Source organism: Alnus glutinosa, chromosome 8 (genome assembly GCF_958979055.1).
Source record: "Alnus glutinosa chromosome 8, dhAlnGlut1.1, whole genome shotgun sequence".
Lineage (NCBI taxonomy): Eukaryota > Viridiplantae > Streptophyta > Magnoliopsida > Fagales > Betulaceae > Alnus > Alnus glutinosa.
In genome coordinates, this window is record NC_084893.1 from 29,395,919 (window position 1) to 29,413,986 (window position 18,068).

The 18,068-nt window shown below is 36.6% G+C and overlaps 3 protein-coding genes and 1 non-coding gene across 4 annotated transcripts; 3 read left to right on the forward strand and 1 right to left on the reverse strand.

The window, feature by feature from the left end:
* The first annotated feature begins 1,651 nt into the window (after nt 1-1,651).
* On the forward strand, nt 1,652-4,689 carry LOC133875403 (uncharacterized). Its single transcript, XM_062313529.1, has 3 exons — nt 1,652-1,908; nt 2,594-2,792; nt 3,425-4,689. The coding sequence occupies exons 1-3, from the start codon at nt 1,713-1,715 to the stop codon at nt 4,341-4,343; spliced, it is 1,314 nt and encodes a 437-aa protein (XP_062169513.1). The 5' UTR covers nt 1,652-1,712; the 3' UTR covers nt 4,344-4,689.
* Nucleotides 4,690-8,533: 3,844 nt separating this feature from the next.
* Nucleotides 8,534-8,605, forward strand: TRNAM-CAU (transfer RNA methionine (anticodon CAU)). Its single transcript has one exon. It is a non-coding gene; the product is annotated as a tRNA-Met (tRNA).
* Nucleotides 8,606-8,682: 77 nt separating this feature from the next.
* LOC133876431 (sufE-like protein 1, chloroplastic/mitochondrial) lies at nt 8,683-10,086 on the forward strand. Its single transcript, XM_062314711.1, has one exon. It carries the CDS (start codon nt 8,762-8,764, stop codon nt 9,923-9,925), a length of 1,164 nt encoding a protein of 387 aa, XP_062170695.1. The 5' UTR covers nt 8,683-8,761; the 3' UTR covers nt 9,926-10,086.
* A 3,095-nt stretch (nt 10,087-13,181) lies between these two features.
* Nucleotides 13,182-14,203, reverse strand: LOC133875883 (uncharacterized protein At1g08160). The gene has a single exon (XM_062314145.1). The coding sequence runs from the start codon at nt 14,162-14,164 to the stop codon at nt 13,370-13,372; it is 795 nt and encodes a 264-aa protein (XP_062170129.1). The 5' UTR covers nt 14,165-14,203; the 3' UTR covers nt 13,182-13,369.
* Between the last annotated feature and the right edge of the window lie 3,865 nt (nt 14,204-18,068).

Genomic DNA, 18,068 nt, shown 5'->3' on the forward strand with positions numbered 1-18,068 from the left:
TTCAAATTCGGCTATTTATCGTGATTTGGTCTACCTGACCTATGTCCACTCCTCAAGCACACCACTTAAGATTTCAATCCATTAATCCAAACTCCTTGCATGAAATTCAAGCCTTTACACACCAAGAGTACACCACTCTTCTTCGCAATGTGGAAAATCTCTTACAAACCTCACAAGGGTCACACCAACCCTCTTGACACAATTGATTGTTGATAAGATTTGAGATTTCTCTCACATTGACAATTCTCATTTTTTGAGAATGATATACAAATAAAGCATTTACAATAATATCCTAACTAGAACTCTTGTATGAATTGAACTTAAATGACTCAAAGGAAAATGAATATATGAAAAGAAAAAAATGCTTTAAATTCTAAGTTTGTTTGTTTCTCACTTGATTGATATTTTAAAAAGAGAGCTAATGTTATGTTTTTATAGGTTTAGCAAGAATATAATCGTTTGAGATAACTTTGAATTTTCCTATCTAATTTTTAAAGTTGTAATCACATTTTTAAAGTTAGAAATTTTTGCTAACTAATTTTTCAAATCTGCAATCAGATTTTCAAAGTAAAAAATTGTTGCTAGCTAATTTTTCTAAAGTTGCAATCAAATTTTCAAAGTAAAAAATTGTTGCAAACTAATTTTTCAAATTTGCAATCAGATTTTCAAAGTCAAAAATTATTGCTAGATAATTTCAAAGAAACCTAAGTCCAATGCATTTTCGTATTTCAAAAACTCATGTATGAAATATATGAAGGGTCCTATGGTCATTCTAAAGTAAGTAGCTTCAAGAGTTCAATCATATAAGAGCTTTACAAGAATACCTAAAAAAATAAAGATTATTTAATCTTGAGTTATTTGGTGCTTAAGGGCTTCTTACTTTGAATTCCAAATGCCTTTGATTCTTTTTAGTCATTTGAGAATGTGTACTCGAATGTTTCTTGCAACTATCATACTTGAAATAAATACATTAGAGCAACAAGATAGAATTTGTTATCGTCAAAATATTTGCAATATAATTGGATTGACGCCATAAGACTAACACATATTTAATGATAATCTTTAAAAATGTGAGGATGAGAGAAGGACACGAGAGTGCAAAAGCCGCATCTCAATACCCTCATGAAATCCTAATGTTTACGCACTTATCATCCATGTTGGATAATAAATAGAAATTTTCGTTATTAAATTTTTAATCCTTATTTGAATTAAAAGTGTTTTGTATTTTAAAAAGGAGATGTGTTATTTGCATATCACTTTGGTGTACATCAAGATATATTGAGTGTGATATCAAAAAAAAAAAAAAAGGAAAAAAGAAGATACATTGGGTGTGAGAGTCGAGACTCATGCATGTGTGTGGGATCCACATGAGTAATTTTACAGTGTCTATTAATAAATGAGGTATCTTTTAAAATTACCATTGAGCGTATGATCGAAAAAATTATAATTTTGATCAAATAATAATTTTAAAAATCACTTCATTTTTTTTTAATGAAGGTCAGATAGACCAAGGTGATCTACAAGGTAATCTACGAGAATCATTATCCTTTAAAAAAGTTTTTGTCTTGTTTTGTGGCTTTTTTTTTTTTTATTTTATTTTATTTTTTATTTTTTATTTTCGGTGGGTTTTTGTGTGACTTCTTATACAAGTCTGATATCTCTACTCTCTTTCTCTTGCTATTAGAGTCTGAGAAGTGAGACTGAAAGCGTCAATGGCGAATGATCAGGAGGCAGAGAGTAAAGTGGGAGTGGAAGAAGAGGAGGAAGAAGAAGAGAAATGGGTGAAGCATTATTCGTCGTATCATCAAATACTGCTGGTGGGTGATGGAGATTTCTCTTTCTCGTTGAGTTTGGCTCAGTCTTTTGGCTCCGCTTCCAATATCCTGGCTTCCTCTCTCGACTCTTACGGTCTCTCTCTCTCTCTCTCTCTCTCTCTCTCTCTCTCTCTCTCTCACAATCTGTTGTGTGCTTGTTGTATGCATCTATGTCTTTGTATCTATGTATAATTTATGTGCATATGCATGTTGTTTTTGGTGAAAGATGTAAGCTTTCTTGGGGAACTTGGTTTTTTTTTTTTTTTTTGGCTCTAGGGCAAGTATAGAGGAAAATTTTTTCATTTAGGTTGGGATTCTGGGAGCCTTTCAGTGTTTTTTTTTTTCTTTTTTGGTTTATTAACTTGCATATGTTAAGAAAGAAAGAAAATGGGTTTGATTATATGTTTTGATTCAATGCCATATAAATTTATGTTATTGCATTTGGATTTGGGAGAAAATTTAGTTCTAGTTATTAACTTATTTTGGTGAATTCGCTATACTGATGAATTATGGAATGTGAGCGGAATGTTGTACTTTTGAATCGCCGCTTGGTGGTTGAGAAATTTCCGGCAGGAAATGCAAGCAGAATTTTCGGGAAAATCTATATAAAATTATTTCGAATTTCTTTACTTTATTTTTTTCTCTGCCTCCAAACAAAACATTAGAATTTATGTTCAATGCCAAGGTAAGCGGGTTTATTTAGAAAGAAAAGTTGGTTATACCATTTGTGTTTTTAACTTTTGGCTAGCTTATATTGTCAGTGCTTTCTGTTGAATTAGATGTGGTGATCAAGAAGTACAAGGAAGCAAAATCGAATTTGGAAAATTTAAAAAAGCTGGGGGCATCCCTCTTACATGGAGTGGATGCGACTAAAATGAAATTTCATACTGATCTGAAAATGCGGAAATTCGATAGGATTATCTACAACTTTCCTCATGCAGGGTTCTATGGAAAGGAAGACAATGCTGATCTGATTAAGTAAGTTGTTTTTGTTGTAATTTGTATTGGTTTTGTCTCTTGAATTGTTTTTTTTTTTTTTTTTTTTTTATCCATTTTCCAATAATAGTCTCTGGCATGGGAATTGCATGTGTTTGGCAATTAAGCCATCGTAGTTGTTGCACATTTGATACAATTACCTACAAGTAATGCCATAAATCAGATGCTTTGAGCAACTTGTTGAAATTTATTTGACAAGTCTCATTTGCAGAAGCAGGGGAAATATTAATAAACTTAGGTGTCATTTTTATACAAATAAGAAATTGGAAGCGTCAATTTTGGTTTTCTGAATTTAATCATTGTGTAATGAGGACATTGTCATATGGGTGTTTGGTGTATGAGAGTATGTAGCTTTGTGAAACAATGCGAAGCCACGGCCTTTAGGTAGTATTATGGCGAATACTCATGAGTCCATGTCGGAATAGGAGAGTGGTATTCTGAAGAGTGCCTCATTGGGCATCTTTTGATGTGCATGATGTGGATAATGTTTTGTATATATATATATATATATATAATTGCCTCATCATGCTTATGTCCAAAGGTTTCTATGAACATTTTTGATTCATTACAGGGATCTAATATTATGTTTACATTCCATAATCTGGTACCTACAGGATGCATAGAGATCTTGTGAATGGCTTCTTCAGGAATGCAAGAGGCATGCTTCGAGCAAGTGGTGAGATTCATGTAAACCACAAAACTTCAAGGCCATTCTGCCAATGGAATATAGAGGAACTTGCTTCACAGAACTCTTTGACATTGGCTGAGTGTGTTGATTTCAAGAAAGAAGACTACCCAGGTTACAAAAATAAGAGAGGGGATGGTTCGCGATGTGATAAACCCTTCCCTTTGGGAGAGTGCAGCACCTTTAAATTCCAATTGTCCCTTAAAACTAAAACGTCGTGTAGAGGGATACGGCATTTGGCTCCAGCAGTACATGGAAGATCGCAGCAATTTCAAGGGATGCCGGTCCAAATGCATCAGTGCTCAACTTCAGATAATTTCAATTATCCTCGAGCTGGTTACTTAACAAATATGGAACAAATTTCAGAGGATTTTCGTTTGCCATTAACAGCTAGAAGGATAACACATTTGGCTTTGGCAGCACATGGAAGATCGCAGCGATTTCAAGAGACTCCGGTCGAAATGCAGCAGTTTTCTACTTCAATTAACTCTAGTCATCCTGGAGCAGGTTACTCAATGAATGTGGAGCAAGTTTCAGAGGATGTGCAGTTGCCGTTAACAATCAGTGCTAGAAATGAATGCTTTGGGATGATTGATGGGCACTTGAATAATCAAACAGAAATGTTTGGAAGAAATATGATTGATTCAAGCTACCCTTTTCATGCACCAAGGCTTCATTTTAGAGACTTTGCAGAAATTCCAGGAAGAACCTCGAATGGTGACACATACGTTTTGCGTGAGCTTCAGCGTAGGAGCTATATTTTGAGGTCAATGCAGTGGGCAAGGTTGATGTTGGCTGATAGTCACCGACCGAATGCAAGTGGCGCACAGGTGCTGCAGTACCTGTGAATACAGTATGTTTTACAGTACTTCTATATCTGCTGGTTCTTTCAAGTATATTAGGAAGAGCCATGGTACACTTCATTTTTCATTCCATTTCCCAACTGTCCCTTTTGCAAATTGACCATTGAATTTGTGAGACTTATTTGTTAGTCCACTATACGGAAATGAGTGAAAGATGGGTTGGAGAATGATTTTAATCGTTTCTCTATTAGGTATGCATTGGTGTGTAGGACTTTTGAAGCTCTGAGATCATAGCTGTTACAGTTTCATGTGTTTTGGGATCTGATTTCCTGCGAGCATCCACAGCACACATTCTGTTTAGATGTTATAAATTTGACCGTTTTGTGCAAAATGGTTGTATTGTATGCATGCTGTACCAAGTTGCCTTGGGAATCGAGTTTCTAGAGACATAAACTATAATCGGTTCGTTTGATAAAACTTTTTAGAAGTTATTTTTTGGTTTTTTGGTTGAAAAAGTATTATGCAACTAAAGGTGAAAATAATTTTGAGTGTTTTGTGTATGTGATTTGTTAATGCTTAACAAAAAAGCCAAAAGCTTTCCTAAAATCCATTGTCAAATGAGGCCTATCTTCTCTCTCCTTTACAAGAGTTCTCCGTCTTTCAAGTACGAGCCTCCCGCCTCCCGCCTCTCTTATGAGTGCTTGTTAAGTAGTCATGCATTATGATAGGATCTCCCAATTCTCTGACAAATACAACCCTTTTGATCATTTCTTCGCATGTACCTGCAGTAGCATTCAAGTAATGCCTTTTGATTTCACATGTTTCAGCTTGCGCTTTATAAATTGCTTTGGCACAAATAGGAAACGGTCTCTCCAACGCATAAATGGTTGAAAATTCACGTTCTCATCATCTTTGGTAAAATGAAGCCCACCGTGGAGACGGAGAATAGTAAAGAGCTTTGCTTTATTCCTTCATCCCACCTCCTATTTCTTGCCCTTTTTTCCCAGCGGAGGGGGAGATAGACCCTTAAACCAAATATTTTTAGAATTTATAGTTTTTAAGTCCAAATCCAAAAGCTCTTGGGTTGGTCACAAAATATTCCAATAAAAATTATATAGAATAATGGTCTTTCAAAATGTTATACGTATTTTTACTTTTTTCGCCTACGGATCAGGCTGCTACTGTTTTTCTATGCTTTTTTCCCGTTTTAGCATTTCGGCTCTTCCATATTTTTTTTTCTTTCAATTTTTGCTCCTCGTGTTCTAGCTTTATTTTCTTTTTTCTTTCTTTTTCTTCTCTTGAAGTTGAGAATGCAAAAGCCTAAAAGATACGGGTAACATTGGACTAAAACCTAGAAGAAAATTATTCGGTAAATCTCTTTTTCTCTCTTGATTCTAAATAAAAGTTGATTACCAGTATCACATCAGCAAAGTATGATAAAAGTGAAGTGTATAGCATTTTTTCTTTTAATTTTTTTTTTTTATATAAGTAAATGAATTTTTATAAAAGCGTAAGGCGCCCCTCTAAGTACACTGAAAGTATACACAAGGAAATGCTTAAGAAGGCAAAGAAAAACAAACAAAAAAAAATCAGAAAAGCTAATACACACAGGAGACAAGAAAGCCTTCATCCAAAGATGCAACGTATGAAAAAACGAAGCAACAAAATTCTCCATGGAATTGAAACACCTAAAATTTCTCTCATTCCAAACACACCAAAGAATGCAAATAGGCACCATCTTCCAAACTGTAGCACTCCTTGACCTACCCGCCTTCCACCAACATGCGAATAAATCGACAACTCTCCTAGGCATAACCCAAGACATACCAAACCTAGAAAAGACATGATTCCACAAAGTAGTAGCCACATCACAATGAATAAGAAGATGGTCTACAGTTTCCTCGTCTCTTTTGCACAAGTAGCATCTATCCACAATGATGATCTTTCGCTTCCTGAGATTATCCGCTGTAAGAATCTTTTCAAGGGCTGCCGACAACACGAAGAACGCCGCCCTCAAAGGAGCCTGAGTCCTCCACACACTCTTCCAAGGGAAATGACTGCCCTCACAGCCGGCCAAGGAGCTAACTACATTGCCAGATATAGATAAGAGCTAACTCATTATTATTTTGACTGGGTTATAGATAGAGTTAATTAATTTAGTTGTTAGTATGTGGCTATTAAGCCTAAACAAAGGCCATGACTACATTGCCAGATATAATGAACTTTGCTAAATTGCTAGGCTGCCTAGTGCCTGGGTGCTCTATTGTTTGGGTGTAGGCAGGTACTGATTGGGTGAAAGAAAATGTTGAAGTCTTGTTCATGATATTGTTCTTAGCACAATATGTTGATCATTGACGTAATTGTTTTGTTGTTTTTCATTTTCACGAGTTGCCTAGGGAGGTGGATCTATATATGGCTTTTAACTTATAAATTTACCGCTCTACATCCACTTCAATTCCTGCATCGACGATTCAAGAGGAGGTGGTTGTAAGATTTGCATGTTCTTAATGGACTAGAATTCTCTCCAGTTGAGAGGAACTGGAAAGGAGACGGTCCCTTATGTAGTTACGGTGAGGGGCAATTTTGTAATTTCACTTATGTAGTTATGTTGAGGGGCAATCTTGTAATTTCACATGAAATTACATGACTGCCCCTCAACATAACTACATAAGGGACCGGCTCCTCTCCACCTCTCTGGAAAGAATTCTAATGAGTTTCAAACAACCTATTTACTAAAGCATAGGTGCTGTAAAAAAATTTACAGCACCTAAGCCATATCCAAAGGGCAAAAGGGTAATTTAATTTAAAAGACACAAATACCCAGTAAATTTCTTATCCAACCGAAGGAAAAAATAAAAAAAAAAGAGAATAAGGAAAGATGTCAGTGGGAAAAAGGGAAAGAAGGATAAAAAAAGAAAAAAAAAAATGAGGAAATGAAAAGTTAAAGGGGCGGGAGAAATGAAAAAAAAAAAGGGGAAGGGGAAATGAAAAGTTAAAGGGGTGGGGAGAAATTTGAAATGGATTGGAGGGAAGTAATTACCCACGTGGTTTATGAGTCATGTGGCCAATAAATCACATGGCTAAAATTTAAAATTTTAAAAAATTAGCCACGTGGTTTATGTGCCATATGGCCAATTGGTGACGTGGCCAATAAACCACGTGGCTAAAATTTCAAACCTAAAAAAAAATTTAGAAAAAATTTCTATTTTTAAAAAAATAATATGAATATTTTAGCCACGAGACTAATTGGCGACGTGTAAATTATACACGTGGCTAATTGGCGACGTGTCAAAAATACACGTGGTTAATTACCAACACAAAGCATTTCACTACATGGTGGATTACCCACATGACAATTTTGTCATGTGGATAATCACCACGTCGTGAAATTGCCACTTGGCTACAGTACCAAGTACTGTAATCACGTGGCTTAAAATCAAGGTTTTTTTTTTTTTTTTTTTTTTTTTTTTTTTTTTTTTTGGTAGTAAATGGTTTCCCGTGATAACAATATTATATAAGCTCGTGTCAAATGAATCTACAAAATACTTGGCATTAACCATCAGTTATACGTAGAGGAAAAGGAAGGAAGAGAGTGTTAGATGTCTCAAAGGGGATGGAAATTGGAAAGGGAACGAAAATGCCATTAATTTTGTGGTAGAAAACGGAAATGCTGCTCTAGCTTTAACCATATATGCATAATCCTCTTTAATTCAAGCTCGTTTCAATTTGCTAAGCATGGCTTGTTTCATCTGATCCCTTGATGATCGATCAAGTTAATTCTCTTCTCATATTTAACCGCATATGTATTAAGGTATTCTCTTCACATCAATCTATATCAACGACGTCGATACTGTCATTACTGGTAACTTCTATTAACAAAGCATGCAATTACAACAACTTATTAAGGACGTCGATTTTTATATTTTTAATGGCAACGTACTGTGTTTAAGGTGCATGTCATCGATCGTTCCTTTTTATACATTATTTGGGCATATATAATTAATATATATCTTTGGTAGAACTTTGATTTCTCAAATAAGAAAAACAAAAGCAGCTGATTAAAATTCACATGAGGTACTTACAAGCCAAAAAAAAAAAAAAAAAAAAATCACATGAGGTGTCTATTAAACCAATTGTTTAATGGCATTGATGCGAGCCGATGTTCTTCTCATCAGTAAGAAGACCCGATTAGAGGAACCAATTGTTATAAAATACTAACCAAAGAAAACCCAACAATCAAAGTGGCGCAGCGGAAGCGTGGTGGGCCCATAACCCACAGGTCCCAGGATCGAAACCTGGCTTTGATATTCAAAGTAGCTTCCCCCAACGTTTTTTTTTTCCTCTACATTATTTTTGTACACAAAACGCTCTTCCAAGCCTCGTATTTGTTACACAAACCCGCTGGGTAAAATCACGTTCTCAAAAGAGAGAGCAGTTATATAACGCTGAAACGACGAAGTTTTATGATCCCATCTCTCTGTGGAATTCTCTGCTCCAAAATCGAACCGCACTCCCTCATGTCTTCGTCTTCAATCTCAGCCTCTCTCCGATTATTCACCACCAAATTCCCAAACCCTCTCCTTTCCCACAAAACCTTCATATCCCCAAAACCCCATTGCGTCTCGTTCTTCAAACCCATCTCTTTTCAAAGACTCCCCACCACCCCATCATCACCATCATCATCAGCAGCAGCATCAAGCTCTGTGCCTCTGCAACCCATAGAAGAGCTCCCTCCAAAGCTCCAAGAAATCGTCAATCTCTTCCAGTCTGTGCAAGAACCCAAGGCCAAGTACGAGCAGCTCTTGTTCTACGGGAAAAACCTCAAGCCGCTCGGAGCCCAGTTCAAGACGAAGGAGAACAAGGTCGAGGGATGTGTCTCGCAGGTATGGGTCAGGGCCTACTTGGACTCGGACAAGAACGTTGTCTTCGAGGCCGATTCGGACTCGGTCCTCACCAAGGGACTCGCCGCTTTGCTTGTCAATGGGCTCTCCGGTCGGCCCGTCGAGGAGGTTCTGCGGGTCTCGCCAGACTTCGCAGTGCTTCTTGGGCTTCACCAGAGTCTCACACCTTCGAGGAATAATGGGTTCTTGAATATGTTGAAGCTGATGCAGAAGAAGGCGCTGAAATTGGCTGTGGAAGCCGAAAAGGGCAAACTTTCGATTTCAGAAAAAGTCGATGGCGGTGTTGAAAATGTGAACTTTGAATCGAATCCTGATGTGGGTGTTGAAGAAAACCCGTTGGGGATAACGGATTCGGTGTCCAAAATCGATGGCAGTGATGAAAATGGGAGCTTTCGGTCGAATTCTAAGGCGAGCGAAGAAAGCCCCGTTCAGAGTTCGGATTCAGGTGCTTTGGGGAGTAGGGGGGTGAGAATTAAGGAGAAATTGGAGAGAGAGCTTCGTCCTGTAGAATTGGAAGTGGAAGATATCTCTTATCAACACGCGGGGCACGCAGGCGCTAGAGGAAGTGATGGGGAGACGCATTTCAACGTGAAAGTTGTGTCTAAGGAGTTTGAAGGGAAGAGTTCGGTTAAGAGGCATAGGCTTGTTTATGGTTTGTTGCAAGAGGAATTGCAGAGTGGACTACACGCATTGTCGATTGTGGCAAAGACACCATCTGAAGTTTAATGGAAGATGAACATGAAAGAGGTTCAACATTTTTCTTATTTAATTGTAATCTCATCTCTTAGGGTGTTTAGTGAAGGTGATTACTTAAATTATAAGAAGCATCGTATTACGGATAGTAATTGAAAATATGTTGGTAAAATTTGAGAGTTTGGTTTCTTGGATCTTTATGATGCGTTTTTTAGTTATATACATACTGGCGGATCGTTGCAATGGAATAAACACACATTTGTATGTTGTTAAGGCTCTCCATTCAAGCTTTATTCTTCTTGTCACATAATTGGAAGGCAGCGGAGTTAGAAGTAAATAAAGATTACGAAAACTCTACTCTCCTACTTATGAATTTATATTAATCGGGATCTCTTTTTTTTTTTTTTCGATGAATAAGTAATCACTATTATTAACAACTAAAACCACCATACAAACAAAGTTCCACCACTACAACCAAAACAAACAACAGCAGAAGCTGCAGTAAGTCAAAACCAAACAACTGCAGCAAAACAAACTGCTACAAAACAAAACAAGCTACCATACCAGAATCAGACCAAAACAGAATCAGCTAAATTCCAGAGCTGACAAATTCTAACATTCTTCCTGGTCTTCTTGAACTTGCCTTTACTAGAGATTCGGGTTCTAACTCCCAAAGAATCAGTTTGAGAATCTGCTCCTCAAATTTTGGATGACCATGAAACCGAATTTCATTTCTAGCTCGCCATATACTACTCACAGCCGAGCCAAAAACAAGTCTGCAGAGAACCCCCAGCATGGTCTTCTTCTTCCAATTTCTGCAACCCTCACTCAGCACATCCTGCCAGACAAGAGAATAGACCATACTAGGACCCATTTGCATACAGGACTGCCAAATTCGAGAGCTAAAGCTACACTCGAAAAAAAGGTGATCTCGGCTTTCAACACCATGTCTACAGAAACCACATAGAGTATAACCTTTGAAACCCTACACCAGAAGGCGATCACTAGTAGTTAACCGATTTTGCACAGCCAGCCAAAGGAAAAAGGCTTGCTTCGGAATGGCATGAGGGCACCAGATTTAATCGGGATCTTTTGGCTCAACTTTATCCCAGTTTTGCCGCTATTCACTTAATTTTGTTAGCTCTAGGTGCTGTTCTTCTAGTATTTAAGCATGTGACAACCTTGTTGAGTTTGGAATCTCCCCTTACCAGACGACTCTATTAAATTTTAGATATCATGATTGAACCTGCTTATAAATTAGTCCAGTCGTCTGCTTTAGCCAAGCTTGGCCTCAGGTTCTTGCGTTGACCTTCCCCCATGGCAGGTAGCTCTCTACAGGGATTTCTAGTATGATATCAAGAGTGCGTTCTTTGCTATTAATGCTTGGTATAAAGGTTGGGGTCTGAACTTGTTTCATAGGACATCTTTGCCAATGAACTTAAGATTTTCCTCTGACTAATAGGAGGAAATAATTGGTTATATTAGATTTCGATGGATGCCAGGAGTCTGTGTTTAATAAGAATGGGAATGGAAGCGGGTAATTGCAGGAGATACATATATGATGAGAGAATTAGAATTTGTAGGAGACGGTAGTGATGGAAGAAGGGAACCTAGATAGGGGCCAGAAGGCCCAGAACAGAGTGGAAGTGGCCAGTGCCCATGAAGATGGTACCTTATGCACCAGACTTGTCGGTGGATGGGCTTGTCTTTTGGAATGGTGCCATCATGATGATCTAAATCATGGCCTAATCTTTTTTTATAGGTGCCATCTTATATTGGAAGCTGAAGGTAATATAGTGATAAATTTGGGATTTAGGATTGACATTTGCTGGAGTTCTATAAGAGTAAGTGAGAAAGATCAGAGAGTCATGGGAACAGTAGTGGAAAAAGACACTAAATGGATTTTTTTTTTAAAAAATAAATAAATAAACTGGCTCTAATTTGTAAAAATTTGATTACATATACTCTTCCAATTATTACATATCTAATGCTGAGTCCACAGCAAAATGTACATCTTTCAAGAACTATGAAGTTTGTAATAAGCTTTATCAGTTTAAAAATAAGAATGTGTTAAATTCCAAGTCACCATTTGGAAATACTGAGATTAGTGTTTGTTGATTATTAGCTGACCTCTTTGAACACTGAGACCAAGTCGCCATTTCAAGCCTGTCATACAACTCTTTTATGTAGGCTAGGATGTAGTTACGAGTGGCATAGAGTTGGGAGGGCAGTTCCCTTCAGTATTTCATGCCTCGAAGATATCTGAAGCCAAATGTCCATTTTAATTTTCTTTGGATAAATTGCATATTGTTTAAGTTCTGATTGCTGTCCTTATACTGTCCTTTAATCAAAGTTAATCTATTCTTTTTTTGTTGTAAGTAGGTGTTTGATGGGCTTGAGGGTGTTAAGATTCAATGAACTGTGTAGTATTGATAATACAGCAAGCTTGCATTTCACCATATTATAAAGAGCAATGCTCACTGTTATCCTGAATGCCATTAAATTTGATAATGTGACAGTAAAAATTAGTCATCAGATATTAATACTTGCAAAAATAAAAAATAAAAAAAAATCAAAGAGTTAAATTTTACAGTCATGTTATCTCATTTGTATGTCAATTATATAATAGTCCACTAAATAGCATTACTTTATTATAAAGTGTTTTTTGATGAATCTTTAGAGCCAATTTTGGAGATACGACTGATCTAGGAATATTTCCTATGCATCCCTAGAATTAAATTCAACTGCTACCTTTAAAGACTCTAAACCCGGCAATGCTTTCAGATGAATTAGACTAAAAGATTAATAAATAAATTATCATATGGATGGTGTTTGAATAAAGTGGGAGCATGATCATCACGGATAAAGGAAAAGAAAAAGGAGATAATGAGGACAACCTGAGTTGATTCTCTACAGATATCTTCTAGCCTTTTTCTGCAAGTTGTGCTCTAGTACTTAAACCTTCAAAAAATTTCAATATAGCCCAGAAAGTGAGTGCTTAAAATTGCAAACAACTCCTTTCAGCAGTCTATTTAGAAGGTTGGTTCTAACATGCTTCCCTTATCGTTCACAGTTCTCCAGCTATATTTGCAAGCTGCTGATTGATAACGTGGTGATTCCTTAAGTTAGATAACTTGTTTATCAAGGACCACCAACCTAATCAAGAACAATAATTTTATATGAAATGAGAACCACTGGCTCCATATATTAAAAATGAGGACTATGAACTTTGAAGACATCTCCGCGGGGGGGGGGGGGGGGGGGGGGGGGGGGCGGGGTTGTGGGGTGGATTCTTACTACCCATAGAATTTCAATTTTTTCTGTTTGACTAGAAAATTGTTGTTTAGGTAATATTACCAAAATTGCTACTTAGATCTCACTTCAAGCAGAGGGGGAAGAAACCCAAAAAAACAGTAAAAAATAAAAAATAAAAGAACGGTGGTGGAAGAAAGTAGACCAGAACTATGCTCTGTTTCTTCATCGCTTTGTTTTGCAGCTTCGGGCAAGTAGAACGCCGGTTGGCGGACCAGTCATCTCTACTTGACATCTGCTATGCAACCAATAAGAAAAATGAATCAGACCAAGAGTGGCTTTCACTCTGTAAGTTCCTCTCACGCTGTAGCTGACTTTGTTGCTCTGAACCTGCTTTTGAAGTTCCACTGCAAGATTCTGGGGCAAAAATACTAAGCTGGATATGAAGTGAACTGATTCCAACCTCGTTTCGCCTCGTCTTTGAGTGAAAGGCTGAACAGCTTGAGCTGCTATGAGCCTGTCAGAAAAGAAAAGCTCTATCTCCAAATATTCGAACCTTACATCGATTTTCCGGTTTGGGTTAGAGAAATTTGCCAGGAAAGTGAAGTCCCCATTGAAATATTCTGGTGAGTCGAAATAGATAGTGTTGAGGTTTGCGTTAGGAATATCAAATGACGGGTTTCGTGGTTTAATGGCAATAAAGATGATCAAAGTTGCTACTCCAAAGAAGATGAGAATAATGCTAAATATGAGACAGAGAATCGAAGTACACCATATAAACGGGTTGGTCCGGCGAGGCTGAGGCTTGTTGAATCTTGGTGGGTTTATTGATATTTTCTCGTATGGATTTGGCTTGTTTGGTGCTCGGTTTTGTTGATTCACGGCTTGCTTTGATATCACAATTTGGTCGAGAGATATTGAAGTTGTTTCCTTTCGAGGTGGGGGTGGGGGTGGGGGTGGGGTTGAGGTTGAGGTTGAGGTTGAAGGTGGAGGTGGAGGTGGAGGTGGAGGTGGAAGCATCTTTGGCGAAAGTGTTCTGAAGAAAAACTACTATACCAATTACCAAGTAATTAATGAAGAAGAAAGATGAAAGAAGAAGGGGATTGGCTCTTTAAATAAAGATCAAATACCTTTTGATTATGTTAATTTAAACATTTATATTTAAAAGAATATGACAATATTGGCTTTGTTAGGTAAACTTTTTCTTTTTACCTTTTGTTTGAACATATATTTCTTTCCAGATGGATCTCGTTTTATAAAACTATCATATATCTATTGAGCAGATGAAAATCACATACTAATTAAAGAATTATGTACTTCTTACATACTAAGAGATACATAGCAAATTTATAGACTTCGTTGGAAAAAAAATTTCCGCCCAGTTTAAAGGAAATTTGTGTTATGTTTGTTTTTTATTTTCAAAACAGAAATATTAACAAACAATTCAAAACACAAAATACTAAAAAAAAAAATAATAAAAATAAAAATTCATATATATATATAAAGAAGCAAAAAATTCAGTCTAAAATGCATTAACAAACGGATTCGAATCCTATTGTCACTAATTAAACAAATCATAGCTGTTGATGGTAAACAAAGCTGGAGGAAGAGGGTTAAAAGAAGGTAAAGAGATAAAGAAGCTTTTGATTGAGGCGTAGTGGGACCAATGTGTTTGTTTTTGGTATTGGGAAAAGGAGTTGCAGATAGAGCTAAAGTTGGTGCAGCATGTACCTGGTTTGAAGATTGGCTTTCTCTTATTTGATTAGAATTGTCAAATGGTATAAAGGTGCTGCATAATTCAGTTAAATCAATGGCTTGGATCTATTGTATGTTGATCGTGCCCTATTGCAGGTTAATTGTATTGACCTTAAAGCATTACACCAATCAAATGCTTTTCTTTTTTCTTTTTTCTTTTTAGTCAAAATTTGGCTTCAACTCTTAAAAATCTTTTCATATTGAACTTAACAGTGCTAAATGTTAATACAAAATGAAGGCCTAAAATGAACACTTGAACAAAAAAAAAAGAAAAAAGAAAAAAAAGAAAAGAAGAAGAAGATAAATGGGCACGTGTTCATTTTATTTTTCAAACGGGTGACGACGCCAAACCAAGGTATATATGGGTGGAAAAGTATTCCTTAGAGGGTAAGCAAAGCGAAATTGTGAACCAAATTATATAAGTGTGCATTTACGAAGATGGATCTTAAATTCCCAATGTCCAGTGAAGATGTATATGCTTTATTTTATTAAAAAAAAAAAAAAAAAAAAAAAAAAAAAAGGGTGAAAAAGACTGATTGTGATCGAGGCCTAACGATAATTTTCTTTTAGGCGTATCAATCATGAGCGCATGACTTGGACGTTTTCAGCACATAAATTTGTATTTAGAATTTGATCTTACTAAATTTAGAATTTGATTGTTCAGAGAAATTAAAGTCAAGTTTTCAGCACATAAATTTCTGATTTTCAATAAATATCAGGCCAAACCAAACCTATCTGCATGGGCTTCACCTGAATTCATATCTAATATTGGAGGTCTTTGAGTTGTTTTTGCCTTCAAGATGGTTCCCTCTGCCTCATTTATGATTGCTGCAGCGATAAAAAAAAAAATGAAGGTTTAATGGCCACAGTAAAGTTAGCTTCTAAACTTACAAAAAAAAAAAAAAAGGTTAGCTTCATGATAACTGAGGACCCAACATTCTTCTGAGGATCCTCTCTCTCTCTCTCTCTCTCTCTCTCTCTCTCTCTCTCTCTCTCTCTCTCTCTCTAGGATTGTTGTTTCTCTTTATCTTTCTCTTTTTCTTAGTCTTTTAAGTGAGGGACTTGCTACCTCTTTGTTTTCTTGTGTATGTAATCTCAAGGAATTGCTCCCAATGTTGATATATACTATAATTTATGGGCATTTTGATTAATTGCTTCTGTCATTTGAACCGGATGGATGTCGGGTAGCTTCTCTATTTTAGTAAGAATTTTGAAACTTGGTTTTCAACATGACTATGCAATCCTCAATACTCTTGACTATGCAATCCTAGCCAGCCTTAATATTATTGTCAAGGACTCTGTCTTCGAGTTAATATTGTTGAAGCTATTGGGTTGCCTGATACACTTACCTATGGAATGATAATCAATAATTTATATAAAATTCATGAGACCAGTGTGGCTATTAAGTTGCTTAACTTACTTTGGAAGATGAAAGAAGGAAATCTTGAATTTGATGTAGTGATTTATATCACAATTATTGATAGTTTATATACTTTTTATTTGAAATGACAAGTAAAGGAATTTAGCCAATGTTTTCATTTACAATTCTTGAATTTAATTCAAGGCCTATACAATTTTAGCCTATGAAAGGAGGCTACTGAACTTTTGAATGAGATGGTGCAAAGAAAAATCATGCCAAATGTACATTCAACATCTTTGTGGACACACTTGGCAAAGAGGGGATGTTGACTGAGGCAATATATTATTTTTGATGTGAATGATATAATGATATAATGCAGTGGATACAAAGTTAGTTTTAACTAGATTAGTTAAACAGTTGTATCTGTTAGTTATTGACAGCTGTGTTTGTAACTGAATCAATTTCAGATTAGTTAAGAGTTGATTCTATTTCATATAGATTAATACTATATGATATAATATTGCAGTGGATATATTATTTCTAATATATTTCTGTTCTTCCCTGCGGGTATATATCCATCAGGAGGATATAGGCTTCTCTGTCGATCGTCGTCATTACTATGTCTTCAATAACGCATGGTGGATGTCGATTCCCTCCACAAAAATGAAAAGGTGAGGAAAGGCGCAAGAAAACGGGAACCGTTGATGAATGATCATGGATGATCTTACACCTTTATGACGTAAATAAAATACGATGTATCTTCCATTATCATAGGTCCCCGAGTATCTTCCATTATCAGGGATGGAGAATGGTTCTGGCCCAGTGCTAGATCCGATCATTTGGTCCTAATTCAGAGCAAATTACATGAGATTCCTATTGGTGGTGTTGATCTACCGATTTGGAAATCTTCTTCTGGCAAGTATTCTAGTGCACAGACTTGGGAGTTGCTGAGAAATAAAATTCCTGAAGTTAGTTGGCATCAATTTGTTTGGTTCTCTTGGGCGATTCCTAAACATGCATTCTTTCTTTGGTTGGTATTCAGAAATGCACTTGTAACTAAGGAGAGGATGTGCTATTGGGGCTATTCGGGTTCTACTTTGTGCCTATTTTGTTTTGCTTGTCAAGAGAGCCGAGAGCATTTGTTTTTCAGCTGCAGCTTTACTAGGCGCATCTGGAGGAGGGTTATGGAGGATTGTTTGATTCGGGATCTGCCTATTGAGTGGGACTCTCTTGTTAATTGGTGTAATTCTCACTTGAGAGGTGGAAAGTTGATTGCAATTATTTGTAAACTTTGTTTTGGAGCTTCGGTTTATTACCTATGGAGGCACCGTAATGCTCTGCTTCGTGGTAATACTTTAAGCTCAGAAGATACTATAGTGCTCCAGGTGAAAAGGGATGTGCGTTTGAGACTTCTTGCCCGTTGTTCTAACAAGATGCTTTGTCGATATCCTTCTTTAGTTAAGATTTGGAGATTGCAGCAAGTGCTTACTGAGTACTGAGATATTTGCTGCTTTTGTTTGGTTTCCTCATTTCGTTGAGGTTTAAAGTTTGCAGCAACTGGTTGAGACTTGTTTTTGGTCTCTGACCTTGTCTATGCTTTTTAGGTGTTGTAGCCTTTGCTGACTAGCTTGTAGTTGGCTATGGCTATTTGTTATTTTGTTACTCTAGTTAGTAGCTTGTTTCCAATCTTCTGGAGCGTTTGCAGACATTTTGAGTTTGGGCTTTATAAAGCATTTATTCATCCAAAAAAAAAAAAAACATACGTATGCAAAAGTAAAGGATACTGATTCCCTCATCCGCTTTGGTTCT

Bases quoted from the DNA above. Each gene is read 5' to 3' on its own strand.
- LOC133876431 (XM_062314711.1), top strand. From the start codon at position 8,762: ATGATCCCATCTCTCTGTGGAATTCTCTGCTCCAAAATCGAACCGCAC.
- LOC133875403 (XM_062313529.1), top strand. From the start codon at position 1,713: ATGGCGAATGATCAGGAGGCAGAGAGTAAAGTGGGAGTGGAAGAAGAG. The intron at 1,909-2,593 runs GTCTCTCTCTCT...CTGTTGAATTAG, and splicing joins TTCCTCTCTCGACTCTTACG to ATGTGGTGATCAAGAAGTAC. The intron at 2,793-3,424 runs GTAAGTTGTTTT...TGGTACCTACAG, and splicing joins GACAATGCTGATCTGATTAA to GATGCATAGAGATCTTGTGA.
- LOC133875883 (XM_062314145.1), bottom strand. From the start codon at position 14,164: ATGCTTCCACCTCCACCTCCACCTCCACCTCCACCTTCAACCTCAACC.